General features: G+C 37.9%; 1 protein-coding gene across 2 annotated transcripts in view; it reads right to left on the bottom strand.

The window, feature by feature from the left end:
• The window catches only part of RECQL (RecQ like helicase), a 30,883-nt gene that overhangs the window by 4,009 nt on the left and 9,059 nt on the right, over positions 1–17,815 (bottom strand). For both annotated transcript variants that reach the window (XM_076007611.1, XM_076007612.1), the window contains 8 exons: positions 14,275–14,381; positions 10,875–11,073; positions 5,884–6,050; positions 4,591–4,672; positions 3,391–3,539; positions 3,182–3,299; positions 2,573–2,711; positions 873–964 (listed from right to left, as the gene is read on the bottom strand). In XM_076007611.1, coding sequence (XP_075863726.1) covers positions 873–964; positions 2,573–2,711; positions 3,182–3,299; positions 3,391–3,539; positions 4,591–4,672; positions 5,884–6,050; positions 10,875–11,073; positions 14,275–14,381 — 1,053 coding nt within the window. The remainder of the gene's footprint in view (positions 1–872; positions 965–2,572; positions 2,712–3,181; positions 3,300–3,390; positions 3,540–4,590; positions 4,673–5,883; positions 6,051–10,874; positions 11,074–14,274; positions 14,382–17,815) is intronic.

Raw genomic sequence — 17,815 nt, 5'->3', positions numbered from 1 at the left:
AAATGTACTGGCCTCTACCCACCAAGGCTTCAGAACTCAGGTCTTGCATGAGGAACTAGCTAGTCCAGCTCTTCAAATATAATACACACAGGATGACAAAAAAGTTAAAATATGGTCCAAAAGACTACTCAGTTAATTTCTTATGAGTAGACAACCATTATCCGGAACAAAAATGGTTCACTATAATCTCTATTTTGCACTAAATTTCTTCCTAATCGGTGACCATAAAGTATTAGAGATTATCATAAGATAAAGCTTTTTCTTATATAATGACATTTCTATTCAAAGGGATTAAAGTATTTTCTCTCATTTCTTAAAAATTTCATGTCCTCAGTATAGCAATATAAAATGTGTGCATACGCATGACTTTTATTTACCTTTGTTTCAAAACTTCGTGTTATTATTTTTTAATCTGGAAAATTCTACCCATGCCTCGTTAAATATTTTAAGTCCATTTGGAGGTATATTACTTCCCTTCTCTAGTCCCAACTGTATGTATAGTCTTGTGCCACATGACATTTCGGTCGACAACGGACCACACATATGTCGTACTGTGAAATTATAAAACCATATTTTTACTGTACTTTTTAGATATGTTTAGATACATACATACTTACCACTGTGTTATAACTCCCCACAATATTCAGTACAGTAACACACTGTAGAGGTTTGTAACCTAGAAGCTGTAAGCTCTACCACATAGCCTAGGTGTGTGGTAGGCTATACTATCTAGGTTCATATAAGTGCACTCTTATGATGTTTCACAATGATGAAATCACCAAACAATGCATTTCTCAGAATATATCCCTGTAGTTAAATTACATACATACGACTGTATTAGCCTATAAAGGTTTAAAAACCAATGAACTCACAAATATCTTTACAGCAGTTATCACACATTTTGTTACATGCTTCTGAGTTCCATACTTCATCAAAATGTTGAGCTATCAATACACGGCGACATCTGCAAACACACGTAGAGAGATAAATTATGAAATGATCTCATAAAGTCTTAAGAATCCCTATTTCAGAATACAGTTATATATTGTATTAGTTTCCTTTTGATGACATAGGATTACCACAAAGTTAGTGGTTTAAAACAACAAATTTATTATGTTTCTATAGTTTAGAAATCTAATATAATTCTCACTGGGTCAAAATCAAGGTTTCAGCAAGGCTGGCTTTCTCCTGGAAGCTCTAGGAGAATCTGTGTCCTTGCCTTTCCAGTTTGTAGAGGTTGCCTGCATGCCTTGGCCCCCAGTCCCCTTCCTCCATCTTCACAGTCAACAATAGCGGGTTGAGTTCTTCCTACATCACATTAATCTGACCTTTTCTGCTGCCTCCTCCTCCTTTTAAGGACCCATGTGATTACATTGGGCCCACCCTAATAACCCAAAATAATTTCCTAAATTCCATCTGCAACTTTAACTTCTCTTTGCCATATAAGGTAAAATGTTCGCAGGTTCCAGGGCTTAGGACATGGACACCTTTGGGGGGGCCATTCTGCCCACCATATAAGATTTTGTTTCCATATGCTCTTGATAAACACTGCTTAAGAAATTGAGTTTCATTTTGAAATTCAATATTTTATTAGAATAGTCTTGATAGTAAAGCAGTTTCCTATGTTTCAAAATACCAATATTTGAGTCTGAACCCCAAAATAAGCTTCGTGAGAGTCTACTGGGCCTCTTTTTTTTTTTTTTTTTTTGAGACATGGTCTCACTTTGTTGCCCAGGCTGGTGTGCAGTGGCATCATCATAGCTCACTGCAACCTCAAGCAATCCTCCTGCCTCATCCTCCCCAAGTAGCTGGGACTACAGTAATGTACTACCACACCTGGCTAAATTTTTTAATATTTTGTAGAGATGGGGTCTCACCACATTACCCAGGTTAGTCTCAAATTCCTAGCCTCAAGCAATCCTCCCATCTCCACCTCCTAAAAGTGCTATAACTATTGGCATGAGTCACTGTGCCCAGCCTCTACTGGGTTTTTAAAGAAACTTTCATTTTTTCTTTTAACTAAATTATCATAACATCTGTTGGAAAGAAACACCACTTACACTGTCCAGTTACTGCTTACCACTAACATTTTTGAGCCCTTCTTAAGTGATGAGCAATATGAGTGCAAGCATGACTAAGACCAAGGAGCTATCAGGAAGCCATGTGGTCTCATTAAAAGCCACCTAAGTAGATTTAAACTTATTTAAGGAAAAACTTTACCCTGCACTCAATTATTTCATCGACATACTAGCTGGTAGGATGGCACATGTTACTGAACTTGACACTCAAAATGCCTGTCTTATCATACATCTTTTCAAAATTATTAAAAGCATTATAAAAAGATGTATACCAGTGCCAGAGAAAAAAGGGTTCAACTCATTGTGTATCAAAACCTTCAATAAATAAGTTTTGAAGGATTATCCCAAACATAGAGCATCTTTTCTTGGATTAAGGCAGGTCATACATGTTCCTATACTGGTTCACACTGTCAGACGTCTGCTTTTATAGATTTGCACTTTGGTGTTACACTAATGTATTTAACTGAAAAAGTTATAAAAGGAATGTGGCTTACTTGCTTATGTTTTGACAGTATGATACCATCTCATAAAGCTTCTGCTGTCCCACATTTTCCATCACCACCATTGAACTTACTCTGAATATATCTCCAAAGCCATAGTACAAAATACAGTCAGCTTTCATGTCATCTCGACCTGTGGTGTGAGAAATATTCAAATTGCATAATTACTTTTAAAAATAAAAATAATGTGTAAAATTAGCTGGCAGTGTTTCATACTACATGTAAAAATTTTAGAGATATGACATTAATTTGTAAAGGCTACCCTCAAATTTAAAAAAAAATGACTAAGAGACTACAATAATCAGCTTTATTAAGCTAAAAAATAGTCTATAAATAATCCAGTTATTTAAGGTATATTTTGAAACCGCTAATTAAAAATTCAGGAGACAAACACGAACATCAAATTATCTTAGCACACATAAGAAACAATTCATAATAATAGAACATAAAAATTTCTCCATATTTAAGTACAAAACTGCTAAGAAGTCATTATTCTAAAAATACTAGCCAATAAAGATGATTAAAAATACAGAATTACTAAACATTTATAATGTATCTTCTGGAAAAGCTTTCTAAAAAATTCTAGATTTCAGTTCTACATACCTGCACGTCCACTCTCTTGGTAATAATTTTCCATGGATTTACTTATTGAATGATGAATGACAAACCTCACATCTGGCTTATCAATTCCCATACCAAATGCAACTGTTGCCACTATCACCTAAAATATTTTAACATTTTATCAGTTAATTAAATCAAGTTTAAGTATTTTTAAAGACATGTTAGGCTTCTACTGAGAATATATACTTAACCTGAATTTCATTGGCTGCCCAACCTCTATGAACCTTGGTCTTAACTTCTGGCTCCATATTAGCATGGTAAACACCTGCATGAATTCCCAAATTCTGTAAACTAATTGTAACTTGTTCAGAGTCCTTCTGAGAAAAACAATATATGATTCCTGCAGTAAAATATGTCCAGTTGTTAGATATATATGGTACGTTCCTGGAATATAATTTTCAATACACACATACTCAAGACACTGATTAATACGATGCACAGGGAGGAAAAGAATTATGAAAATGTCAAGGCCTTGGACGTATACTGATGTTTTGTTTCAATGTGAGGTTTGATCCCAGCTTGCTCTAGAGCAGACATGAGCACTGAGCCACCAGTTTTGTTCCCATTACCTATTTTCTTTCCTCAACTTTATCTCCCAACACATAGTGTTTCCTAAACTGATGTCCATAAGATGTTAACAAGTGTGCTGCGCAAAATGAGTTTCGAGCTCAAATAATGAGTTTGGGGAATACTGTACTGAACACAGTTAAACAGGCTTCTCGGTTTTTCAGGGCTGGCCAGTTTCTAATGTGCTAATACCCCCTGTGACTCACCAGGCAGGATAATTAACTGCAGACTTTCTGAAACTTACTTGACCCTGGAACTTCTTTTGCCCAGGATGCCCATTACCATCTCCTAAAAGTCTATAGAACAGTTTGAAATGCTACTTTTACACAAACTCTGCTTCACTAACATCTGTCCAGTCATTGTCCTGGAACACATGTATATATATTCTCAACTCCATCTAAGCTTAACCTATGCACTATGTACTACTGAATTTATTTCTTTAATGTGTCCTTTATTATAAGAGACTATATTTTATATCCCTTTAGAACATCAGTTGCTTAATGCTCTATCTCGTACACAATGGCTACTTAACTAATATGTGCTGTTGACAATCACCATTATGTCATCAGATCCATTCTAAAGCAATTAAGTGTAAATAAGCAAAAATAAATCAGACAATTTGAGACTTATCTGTGGCATAACCAAACGTCACACCCAGTTTCTTACGATCACCAAGTGAATCAATGTTATCACATTTTCACGTATCTTCTGCCATGTTAATATTTTTTGATGTTATTCATTTATCAGTCTAATTATCAGTATAATATTAGTTATTTTTTGAAAGTTATCTCTCAGTCTCCAAAGTTGGCTTGTTTTTGTATTACCTGATTGCCCTTTGTATCTCCCATTAAGAAGCTTTACAATATCCTCAATAAAATCTTCCATGTTTGAGGGCTTCTGCCGAACCTAAGAAAAAGTTAACTCATTAAAATAAAAAGTAAATAAATAAAAAAAAAAGAAAAAGTAAATGAATGAGCACCATCAAAGCAGCCATTTACTTACAACTTTCAAGGTGTGGTTCTTTCATGAGCATAGTGATTTTTTTTATTACTCATTCACTTGTGTCATTGTACTCAACCCATCTGACTCATCCCTGCCACCTCCCAGGCTCTCTTCTTGATCCTTACTTTTTAATTTACCAGAGAGGAGGAGCCACAGAAGCAGTGAGTAACTAGTAAAGATGGAGACTTTTTTATTTTGTGGTGCTTTTTTGTTGTTGTTGTTGTTGTTGTCGAGACAGAGTCTCACTTTGTTGCCCAGACTAGAGTGAGTGCCATGGCGTCAGCCTAGCTCACAGTAACCTCAAACTCCTGGGCTCCAGCAATCCTGCCTCAGCCTCCCAAGTAGCTGGGACTACAGGCATGTGCCACCATGCCCAGCTCATTTTTTCTATATATATTAGTTGGCCAATTAATTTCTTTATAGTAGAGACAAGGTCTCGCTCTTGCTCAGGCTGGTTTCAAACTCCTGACCTCGAGCAATCCACCCACCTCGGCCTCCCAGAGTGCTAGGATTACAGGCGTGACCCACGGCACCCAGCCTTTTGTGGTGCTTTTATAGAAACAAAAACATAAATAACTCTTCAATGAAAACTCAGAAAAAGATTAAATCTATTCTTAAAGGGGTTTAGAAAGAATGAAAAGACAGTTGTTAGGTTATCTTATTTTCAAGTTTACATATCAAAATCTAAAGAGAAAGTATTGGCAGATCTTTAATGGCATATTAATATTTCTATTACTTGGTAATTAATTTCAATGGAGATGTCATTAGGGTCCTTGGTATCACTCCATCTTTTCCATCCTTGCACAAGAAAAGGATGCACATATATTTAGCAAATATATGTGACTTACTCATATCTTTTATAAAAGATAGTATATCACCAAACAAGACAGTGTCTTCTATTATTTAACCTAATAAAGCATAGCACATAGAAATATGCAGCACAACAGATAAAGGAATAAAGTACCAATTAATGAATCTGCTTATAATTACCTCCTAATGTTAAAAACTTTTATTTATATAGTTAACTGTTACTCATGTAAATAAACAATCAAAAGGTAGACCCTCTCTGCTGTAATTCTTCACAAAAGGAATGAATTGACATAAAAGTTACATACCTCATAATAAAGATTTGGCCGATTAAAAGAAGCAGTAAAAGTAAAACAATTTTCAACACCCAAAATTTTCTGAGCATCCTTCAAAACATGGTTTGTTGCAGTTGCAGTCAGCCCAATTAGTGCCGTGTTAGGGAACTGCCGCTTTAATATACCAAGTGACTTATAATCTGAAAAAACAAACAAAGTGACCCTCTTTCTATCCTTTAAGGATTAAATTACACCTTTTAACATTATGCAGATAATCAATGTCTACTATAATTTTATTTCCATAGCTATCTATAACAGTAAATTTGAAGTTGCCTCCTAGCCTTTTTAAATAAGCAGGGTTCCTTATACTTTTTTTCAGAGACATTATTCTTGGCCACAGGTAGAACTAAAGGTTGAAGAGAGGGAATACTAGATATTCCACCAAGCTATGCACTGGTCTACACCTGCTAACCAGTGGGTTAAAGAGACAGTGGGAATAGCCATCGTGTTTGAATATATTACAGCTGACTAAAGATAAAAGAAGCCATGAGCCAAAACCCTCTACCACCTAGTGTCACCAAGAGTGGCAAGCTCAGACCAGAAAAAGCTTGGTAAAGGCAATGTCTTTTGTATAACCTATTACAGGAAAACCATTTTGGGCTCACACCTGTCATATACATCTAAAGAACTAGACAAGTTGTCCTTAATCTCCCTTAAGTACTTAAACTATTTGGAGGAAAGTGAAAAAGAACTGTGGCAGAAATTGCTAAATGCCAAGGTTGAGGACTACTATGAAAACAAAGAGGAAAAGGCAACTGCTTGGGAAGTTGTGAATATTTCAAGGAGATAACATTGGACTTTAGTCTTAAAGAATGAGCACAAGTTCACTAGAAAGGAAAGAGGAACATCTAGGAGAGGAAACTGCATATGCTCTGCAAATACTTTGAGATGAAATTGCTCAGGATGTTCAGACAACAGCGAGCAGTTCAGTGGGGCCCAACCACAGGGTGTTGTGCTGGGAGGATCCATCGTCCAATCCATTAAGCTGGGAATTATATGTCCCAGAATCCCCTTCGCTGTCAGGTTCCAAATTAGAGCTGATCCAAAGGAGAAACTTGTGCAAGATTTGGATGGCAGAAATGGGGTAGCTGCCATTACTCCTTGCAGGGCTTTCTGGGCAGACAGGATGGTGGGCAGAAGTGCCCAGCCAGTTCTAGCTCATTCTAGTTCTTTTCCACTCTTTGTTCAGCACTGCCTCCTACCTGCTGGCCTTGACGATCAACAGCAGACCCACAGAAGTGACAACTACTCTGGGGAAACAGCTTACCAGCAACCTTTCCACAAACTTCCCCTTCGTGGTCCCCCTTGGCACAGAGCATGCCAGTTGCAGATTCCCCCACAAGCTCTGGTTTGTCTGCACCAGTGCTTCAGGATCAGTCAGTGACTCTTCTCTGATCCTGCAACTCATAGTGGGATATGGAGGTGGCAGGGGTGGTAAGGAAGAGAGAGGAAGAATCCTAAAATCTTCCACTCATCAATAGGTAAATGTTGAATGCTTTTTTGATTACATGCCAAGCATGTTTCTAGGCGCTGGAGATAAAATTGTGAACAAGACAAAGATGTTATGCAAATGTAACGATAATTCAAGCCCAAAACCAGATAATACAAAGAGTAAACCAATAAATATGCTGTTATCAGAGAGTGTTAAGTGCCCATATGATAAGCTCAGTGCAGCTGGAGCTTAATGAGTGAGGGAGGAAGAACCAGGGACACAAATAGGAACAAATCACATAGTACCAAGAGGGCCCCGATGAAGAACTCTGGATTTTATTCTAAGCACATGGAGAAGCTGCTGGGTAATTTAGGTAGGAAAGAAAAATGGTTTAATATTTACAAAAGATCACTTTGATTGCTGTTTGGAGAATAAACTATATATAAAAGGGCAAGACTGGAATCCAAGACTAGGGAGGGTCTGCTGCCACAGACCAGAGGACAGGAGCCCAGCTGGACTTGAGAGGCAGCAGTACAGACAGAGAAGTGGCTAAACTTGAGATTCATTTGGGAGGTAGACCTGGTAGTACTTAGTGGGGGACTGGCCCTGTTGAGGTCAGATAAATCAAGGATGATGTGTCACATATTAGGTTGTTTCTTCTCAGCTCCAACTCTAGCCTTCTATACTCTGCTTTGGGATGCCGGGGCAGGGACTCTGCACACTCTCAGCACGGCAGCTTTGCCAGCTTGCCCTAGAAGGCAGACTCCAAGGCTGAGGGAAGAAGAATTATCTGGCTCCTTGCCGTGTGCTTCCTGCAGGCTTGCTTGTGTTCCCGCAACTGTCACCCCAACCAGGCTTCTCATCCCTGCAGCACTGCCTGTCCTTAGGAGCAGGTGAATAAGGTTGGCGGTTTTCCCAACTTTTGGGGAACCAGCTTTATCACAGGTCCACCCCACCTCTGCCAGTACCAGGAGATTCCAGCACCAGGGAGCCACGCCTCCTAGGAGGTCTGCCAGTTCCACGAGGCCCCCCTCTCAGCCCCCCTCTCAGCATCTAAATCTTATTAGTTCCGATTACCCCAGCCCTACAGATGGTAGTTGCTTCTTCCAGTTTTAACTCCATGGTATCTTAGAGTTTTCTTTTTACTTTTTCTATTATCTATTTAACCACTTTTTACCTAGTTAACAATTCTTTATGTAACATTCTTTGTGTTCAAATAATTCATATGGTTTCTGTCTCCTGACCGGATCGTGAATGCTGAAATTTTGACTTGAGCAAATGTATGAATGTTTGAATAATTTTCTAAGGGAAGATGGAAGGGGAAACTGCTCAGGAGGAGTGGGAAGAAGCAGATAGGCAGGAGGAGGGAATAAAATCAAAGTTCTTAGGACATCGAGCAGAGCAATGGGAAAAATAATGATGCCCAGTTGCATAATAGAAGGGAAGAGAACAGTTCTTTTGGGGGGCATTTAGTTTTGGTCATGCTAATTTAGATACACATTTCCAATAAACCATTAGGAATATAAACTGGAAGTTCAAAAGTAAGAGAATCAGATATGGGAATAATTTTTTACAGCTTGGCAGCAGGTCCAGAGACTATGCAAGTCAAGGTAATACAATGGTCCATGGTCCATGTATCCAATACAATATGACCATGGTAAGCAATGGTCATAATTCTAAGAGATCACACCACTCAGGTTGCAAAAATGGGGCAAGAGTAATAAATCAGGTGCCTTCAGGGGACACCAAGTAACAACTGTACCAAGTAATCTGGTTAAGATAGTGGAGTCCTTAGTAGAAAGGAAAATATACATCCTGCCTAAAGCATTTAAACCAAATTAAAAAAAGAGTGTCCAAAATAATTCAGAAGTTAGAGAATTCAGTCTTCAGGCCCCAAGCTCACTATCCCTGGAGAAAAGGTAACTGAGATCAGAATCCTAGAGAACATTAACATTTAAGGAGAGGACAAAGGAAGAAGAGCAAAGGAGGTAGGAATGGAAGGGAAGAAATTCAAGAGTATTACACTGTAGTAACCACGGCAGGACGCAGTGGCACGGTGAGGGTAGATGTCCGAAATGCTATTGAAGTTCAGTGGGAAGAGGAATGGAGACAACACCACTGGATTAAGCCACTAGTGGGTGGGTCATTAGTGACTTGTTTCAGGAGTGTGGTGGCAGAAGCACAATTCAATGAATTCATAAAGAAATAAAGGTGAGACCTAAAGACGGTGAGTTGAGAAGTTTGATGGAAAAGGGAAGAACAGAAATAGGGCAATACCATAAAGGGGTGCAAAAGGCCGGAAGTGTATATAAGTTTCTTTTTTCAGGGAGGGGAATAAAAGAGCCTGAAGGTGAATGAGTGAGGAACTTGGCAAAACAAGGTCTTAAGGCAGGAAAGGATGAAGTGGGGGTGGTCATGGTTACCCTTATAAAGTTTGGTCTTTCTTGCCTTGAAAAAAGAAAAACAAAAGTAGATTACTCATGTTTGAAAGCGGAGATGTTCGTGCCTGGTGGCATCCATTTTCTGGGAAATAGGAAGCATCAGCTAAGTATGAGGACGTTAACGATATGAAACACTTGTTGGAAGAGAATGTATAAAGTTGAAATAGGGACAAGTAAAAGGATAGCTGAGCATGATGTAAAGTTGAACTGAGGTGGAGATAAAACCAGTTATGCATTTTTTTCTGACCATGTTTAGTAGCCAAACAGCAGAATTCAGAAAGCTGAAGTCTGGATGGATCCAGCAGCTCGCTCTGGCACGACACCCAAAGCACATAGGTCAAATGGCCAAGTGGTCCAGGGCAAATAACAACAGAAGTGTGTGGCACAGCACAGTCTGGATGGGAAAAAGAGTTGCCACTGCATGGGAACAGGAGTCATAGACAAATAAAAGGGATTAAAAGAGGGTCCCAGGAGGTCCCGATGAGTGTGAAAAGCTTAGAAGGAAAAAGAGGTTGAAGCCAGGGGGTAGGATTTTTGAATGTAAGGCTTTTTTGCATGGATTAATTCTGAATAACATGCCTTCGTCTATGACAATAGGATTAGTTTGGTGGAATGAAGAAAAGGGTTACCAAAATCTCTCATAGAACTTTAACGCTGAAGAGTTGGGTGTGCATGCTAAAGACACCCAGAACGATACTAAAGAAGACAACTTTGAAGCAGATGTAAACTGTTCAACAAATGTGAAGGAGTACCCAGGGGTCATAAATGCTACAGTGATGTGTAAATATACCTTTCAAAAGATAAAGGCAAATTAGACTAAACACTACAGTGGGGAATAAGGAACCTAAAGATTCTGCCTCTTGGCCCTTCTCAGAAGAAGGCAAGAGAAAATGAGTAATAAAGGTTGGTCATCACAAATCTGAAAAAATTCAAAATTCAAAACACTCTGGTCCCAAAGATCTTGCATAAGGTATACTCAACCTATAACTATCTGAGGGTTATTTTAATGGAAGCAGAGATTTCCATCATGTCAAGCTAAGCAAAAACATGGTCCCTAACACCAGGGAGTTTTCTGGATAAAACATACATACCAGGTCTGAAATCGTGTCCCCACTGACTACAGCAGTGAACTTCATCCACAGCAATTCGAGTAAATCTCCTTGCTTCATAGGCTTTCTCTAATCTTGACATAAACATTTTGCTTTTTGCAATTTTCTCTGGAGTCACGTAAATTAGCTTTAACTCGGAGTTTTTATTCACCATTTCAGCATGAACCCATTTCACATGCTCCTATTACAAGGCAAAATAGACACAGTGAGAGTAGAACTAAGTTAGAAGACCACAATACTTACTGGTAAATGAAGACATTCATTATTCAAAAGCAACAGCCTTGGGCTCTTCTAGAAGCAGATGTTTAGTTCATTGAAACTGAAACCATGTCTTACTATTAAACTTCACAGCAGCTGTGTAAAGAGCACTCCAGTTATTTACTAGCATCCAAATTGTTGGTGATGAAAGAATAATCTCACTTGACAAAAAAAGAGAACAAAAAAAATGAACATGAAAAGATACTATGATAAAAAGCATTAATTCCATGTAGGCATAATTCCAAATTGTTCATAAATTCCAAAATTTGAGCTAAATGTTATAGTAATAAAGGTAGGTTTTATTCATTTTAACATTATACATAATCACTTTATAAATCTGGGAACACAATTTGTCCCTTATCTATTTTAATGATGCTATCAAATCTACTTACAATCTCTTTACTTAAATGTAAACATCATGGAATTTTATAAAGTATTCATTAAATTAAAATTTTCTAATATAAAATATATATATATTTATGAATATAATACAAATAAATCTTAAGCAAAAAGTTAATAGGTACTTAGTGCTCTGATATAATTCTATGCAATATTTAGCACATTAGATGTCATTTTGTTCTCTCTAACCTAATTAGGACCAAAAAAGTATAAAAACACGATGGTGAGTAGGATAGAGACAATCAACACTGCTTTCCTCGTCCCAGCAAAGAAGCAATCTGTTAACTCCTGGAGATACTCTAGGATCCAAATGTCCTTTTTTTCTCTCTCCAACTTTTTATGCAGTAGTGGTATGGCATGAAATTATAATTATCTGCAACTTTATAAGTTACTGTCTATCACTATATCTTACTTTTCAGTTTCAAGAAAGTCCATTATTAGAAGGCAATTTTCTCCACAGGATACATTCCATTGAATGAGAGAGCAGTTATAATAGGATGACACAGAGTCAAAATAAAACAAAAATATATAGGAAAACTAAAGGAACCAGGACTTTTTACAGATACAGCTGATTCCAGGTCTGGGCAGAAAATTTACAAAATGAACATAGATTATCTTATTGTAAAAGAAAGCAAGGAAGCCGGGCGCGGTGGCTCACGCCTGTAATCCTAGCACTCTGGGAGGCTGAGGCGGGCGGATTGCTCAAGGTCAGGAGATCGAAACCAGCCTGAGCAAGAGTGAGACCCCGTCTCTACTATAAATAGAAAGAAATTAATTGGCCAACTAATATATATATATAATTAGCCGGGCATGGTGGCGCATGCCTGTAGTCCCAGCTACTCGGGAGGCTGAGGCAGCAGGATTGCTTGAGCCCAGGAGTTTGAGGTTGCTGTGAGCTAGGCTGACGCCACGGCACTCACTCTAGCCTGGGCAACAAGCGAGACTCTGTCTCAAAAAAAAAAAAAAAAAAAAAAAAAAAAAAGAAAGCAAGGAGTCAAAAGATTCAGGGGCCAACTTAAAGAAGCTCTAGCTGGCCAAAGATAAGCATATTTCAGCATAAAAAAATAACTATGGACTAAAATACATCAAATATGTTAAACTAGTAAGTTTATAATGAAACTTAAAGGAAAAAAACAAAAAAAAATCTTAATAACCACTTTTGGAGAATGCTAGGAAACCAACTCTTTCTGAAAACTGGTAAAGAAAGGAAAAATATCAAGCATTTTCATTCTGCAAAAAGTTAATGAGGAAAAAGTCTTTGTAGAAAGAGTCTAGGTAATATATGAAGAAGGGAATGAATTAGAGATCACCACTTTCTAGCTCCCTAATGAAATATTGGTTCTCAGGTTGGCAATAACCATCAGTGGCTGCTGAAGCCATGAGATGCCAAGCTGGTAATTATGGATCAGGCAGACATCACCCAAACCTACTGGTCAAGCTTAACATCACAAAAAGATAACCAGGTATCATGTACCTCCTGAATGATACCACAGGAAGTATTCTCCTGCCAAAAAAAAAAAAAAGGTCCAGATACAATCAAACCTTCAGATCTAACTAAAAGGAACAAGTTAAACAATATCACAAGGATGCAAGCAGGAAAATCCAGAATGTAGGAAGCTACCGGACAGTTAACCTGGTTTCTTTAACAAATAATTTGCATGAGAAACAAAACAGAGATAAGGGGAACCTACGATTATCTCAACCAAATATAATATAATGCATGAATATAATCTGAATATAATCTGGACCATGACTTTTTAAAAAATAAAGAATGGGAGAAATTAGAATATTTTTGATTTGATGATTTTAAGGAATTGATATTAATTTTTTTAGATGTGATGATGGCATTGTACTTACCTTTTTTTTAAAAGTTAGAAATACATGCTAAAGAATTTATAATTAAAATATGATATCTGGGATTTGTTCCAAGTAAATAAACCCAGGAGGAGAGGGTAGGAAAAATTGGGGTTGAAAAAAGATTAGCCAAATATTGATACTGGTACATGGCAGATAATAGGTAGATGTTAATTTTTCTACTATTCTTTCTATTTTTGTATACTTTTGAATATTTCAATAATATGATTTTTAAAAAAGAATAGCTAAGTAATACTTTACTCTACAGATAAGAATAGGACAGTCCATTCCTAAACAGAAGAAAATACACAACTAATATGGTATCTTCTTAGTCATCAATTTTTTTGTATTTGATTATATATATTGCATAATTAGAAATCTTCCTCTAATTTTAGAATGGATAACACAAAACGGATCAGCAAATATTTTCTGTAAAGTGCCAGATAGTAAGTAGAAGATTTTGTGGGTTAGAAGGGTCTCTATCACAACTGCTCAACTCTGCCTTTACAGTGTAAAACCAGCCACAGACACGATGTAAATGAATGACCATGGCTGTGTTCCAATAAAATTGTATTTATGGACACTAAAATTTGAATTTCAAATAATTTTCACATTTTACAAAACATTATTCTTTTTTGATTTTTTTTTAATCATTTAAAAATATAAAAACCATTCTTGGTTCACAGGACATACAAAAATAGGCAGTCAGAACTAGCCCATAAGCAGCAATTTGCAACTCCTGATATAAACAGTTAACAGTTTATAATTTAAAAGCAACTCAACTTCAGGCAAGGCTCCTACTTCAGCGAAGAGTTTAAATTTAAAAATTAAAAAAAAAAAAAAAAAAAAAAAAAAAGCTTCAGAAGCATACCTTAGAACTAGAAGCATTTAACATGGTAGCTGAAATTCCCAGTTGTTTTAAAACCATTAATTGGTCTTCCATAAGAGAAATCAATGGGCAAATGACAAGTGTAAAACCTAAAAAAGAAAAAAAACATTGACTTTAAACTTTACACCACCACCAGAGTAAGTTGTGACCATTCATCTTTTTTCCTGTAACTTGTGGGCACCATCTGTCAATTCTGACTAATTTTCAATGCAGCTGTAGCAATATACCACCTTCTTCTTAGGGAGGTGCTCCCTTAGTAAGAGAGAGATATGAATAAATGACCATACAAGGTGAGTATATGCCAAATAAGCAAACATAAGACAAACAGGAATCTCTACCCTTATTCAGTCCTATAAAAATACAGATTTTAACATGTTGAATGTTTAATTTCCTATCATTTTTAAACATAAGTATTGGTAATCTCAGTAAAATTCTATAAATCAGGTCAAATACCAAACAGTTACATCAGGGAAAAAATTACTCCAAAGCTTTTCAAAGAAAACAGAGCAATTTGAATAAATAGTGACAGTTGCATGAGTATTCTTCCACTTTGTTTACCAGATTTATTTATTCTGAGTACAAATCAGTGAACAGTTTATTGGCTGAATAAAGTTGTAGTAATATGCCCCCTTACTTATAACTGAAATTGTTCACAGCTATAAGAGTGATTCTACATTGTTAAAATTATATGGCTTTACATTTCTGCAGTTCGCTTCTTACAATAACCTCTGGCAGAGGGAAGACATGTTTTCAACAGATACTCAAATAAAGACCTTATCAGGGATTTTTCCCTCTTGGTTATTCTCTCTCCTGTATTTTCACCTTTGTACTCATTACTGGCACCTACCCACTACATTTAAACATGGCCAAGTCTCTCTCACCTTTGAAAAAAACCTTAGATACCAGCTATGGTCTGAATGTTGTTATCCCCCTGAAGTCTATATATTGAAACCTAATACCCAGTGTGATAGTATTTGGGAAGTGATTATGTCATGAATGGGATCGGTGTCCTTATAAAAGCAGTTGAAGAGCATGCCCTTGCCCCTTTCCACCATGTGAGGATGCAGCAGGAAGGCAAGGCACCTATTAGGAACTGGTCTCTCTAGACACCAAATCTTCTGGCAACTTGATCTTGGACTTCCCAGCTTCCAAAACTGTGAGCAATAAATTATTCAGTATGTTTTGTTACGGTAGCCTAAATAAATGGACTGAGACAACACCTAATTTATGGCCCCCTTTCTTCTTCCTTTCATAGCCCATTCTTTTTCAAAAAGCATCCTGTACTCACCAGTACCACGTACTCAACTCCTACTCACTTCCAAACTATTTGCTATTTGGTTTCCACACAACCATCTCAATGATACTGTCCTAGCCAAGACAAGTCCCTTGTCACTAAACCCAATGAAACTTTTTTAAGTCCTTATTTTATTTGAACTTTCACCAACAAACATCACTATTAACTACTCCCATCTTCAAACACTCCCTTCCATGGACTTCTAATAACACCATACTCTCCTGATTATCCTCCTACATGTTGCTATTCCTTCTTAACCTTCTCTGCAAGCCCCTTTCTCTCTATCTCTAAACTCCTGGTGCTCTGGTTTCTGTTCTAGGCCCTCTTCTCTTTTCATGCTGCTCTGGATGATAAAATTCACTCCATGGCTTCAGTGGCCATCTCCGCAATAGTGGCCTCCAATTCAGATCTCCCACACCCAAGCTTTAGACCCAAACATCCTCCTACTCACAGGACAATTCCACCTGGATGCCCCAAACGGAATTCATCGCCTTCCTTCTCTCTCCATTCCCAAATAAGTTCATCCTCCAGCATACCTTATTTCGGTGAACCATCTCATCATTTGTCCAAGCCTAAAACTCAGCCATCATTCTTAACTCTTCCTTCTCCCTTCCCCCACATCCAATCAATACTAACTACCATTCAAACTATCTTCTAAATATTTCTGGAATTCCTCCAACTGCTGGGATTATCCTTCTAACCCACAAAACAAGTCTCTTGCCTGTATAAAAACCTTCAATGGCTTCCCACAAATCTAAGGAAAAGTTTTTAAAATAAGACACTTTCCACAAGTCTACTGCCACAGCGGACCTCCTCCAGGTTGCTGAATATACCATATCAAAAATGGTCTCTTGCTTTTGGATCTCACACATGCTGCTCCCCTGCACAAACACTCTTCTTCTCTGTCCCTTCTGCCTACTTACAATATAGCTGTTAGCTCAAATGTCATTTCCTCAGGACAGCATTCCCTGACAGCCCGTAGAACAGATCTTGTAGTTACTTAATTTCCTATTATTTAATAAAACTTTTATTGTAAAACCCTTATTACAATTGCTTGCAGTTACCTGTATTCCCTAGACCAGGAGTCAACAAACTAAGTGCTGGTGGCCTGTTTTTGTAAATTAAGTTTTTACAGAACACAGCCACACCCATTTGTTTACATACTGGCTGTGGCTGCTTTCATCCTACAAGGGAAGAACTTAGAGATTGTCACAGAGACCATATGGACCACAAGTCTGTATTATTTACCATCTAGCTTTTTAAGAAAAAGTTTGCTAGCTAGTCTGAGCGACATCGAGACCTCCATCTCTACAAAAAAAATAGAAAAATTAGCCAGGCATGCTGGCACATGCCTGTCATCCCAGCTACTGATGAGGCTGAGGCAGGAGGATCACTTGAGTCCCGGAGTTTGAGGTTGCTGTGAGCTGTGATGATGCCACTGCTTTCCAGCCCAGGCAACTGAGACCTTGTCTCAGAAAAAAAGGAAAAGTTAGCTGATCCCTGCTCTACACCCCTGCTACTCTCCAAGCAGCAGCATCAGTATCACCAGGGAACTTGTCAGAAATGCAAGATCTTGGGTCTCACATTAAATCAGAATCTACAAGTTAATCAGATCCCAGGGTGATTTTTGTGTACATTGAAGTTTGAGAAATCACTGTTCTATACCATGAAGTCTGTGAAAACTAGGCCCGTGCCCACTTTGCTCACTACTGTATCTCCCAGCCCTATAATCATGGCAGACACTTAATAAAGATCTGGGACTAGAATTCAAGTCTACTGATTCCTTTTGTAGCTCTTTTTCTCCTACATCTTTTGAGGGGTTTTCCCTGTTTTATTTTTAGTTCTAGTGTTCTGTAGCACTGTAGGGTGAATATGGTTAACAAAAAATTTAGTGTATAATTTCAAAAAGCTAGAAGAGCCGGGCGCGGTGGCTCACGCCTGTAATCCTAGCACTCTGGGAGGCTGAGGCGGGCGGATTGCTAGAGGTCAGGAGTTCAAAACCAGCCTGAGCAAGAGCAAGACCCCGTCTCTACTATAAATAGAAAGAAATTAATTGGCCAACTAATATATATATATATAAATTAGCCAGGCATGGTGGTGCATGCCTGTAGTCCCAGCTACTCGGGAGGCTGAGGCAGAAGGATTGCTTGAGCCCAGGAGTTTGAGGTTGCTGTGAGCTAGGCTAACGCCATGGCACTCACTCTAGCCTGGGCAACAAGCGAGACTCTG

This window comes from Microcebus murinus, chromosome 10 (assembly GCF_040939455.1).
Source record: "Microcebus murinus isolate Inina chromosome 10, M.murinus_Inina_mat1.0, whole genome shotgun sequence".
NCBI classification, from domain to species: domain Eukaryota; kingdom Metazoa; phylum Chordata; class Mammalia; order Primates; family Cheirogaleidae; genus Microcebus; species Microcebus murinus.
The sequence above is the reverse complement of the archived record's forward strand: the minus strand, read 5'-3'. Positions and strand labels throughout refer to the sequence as shown.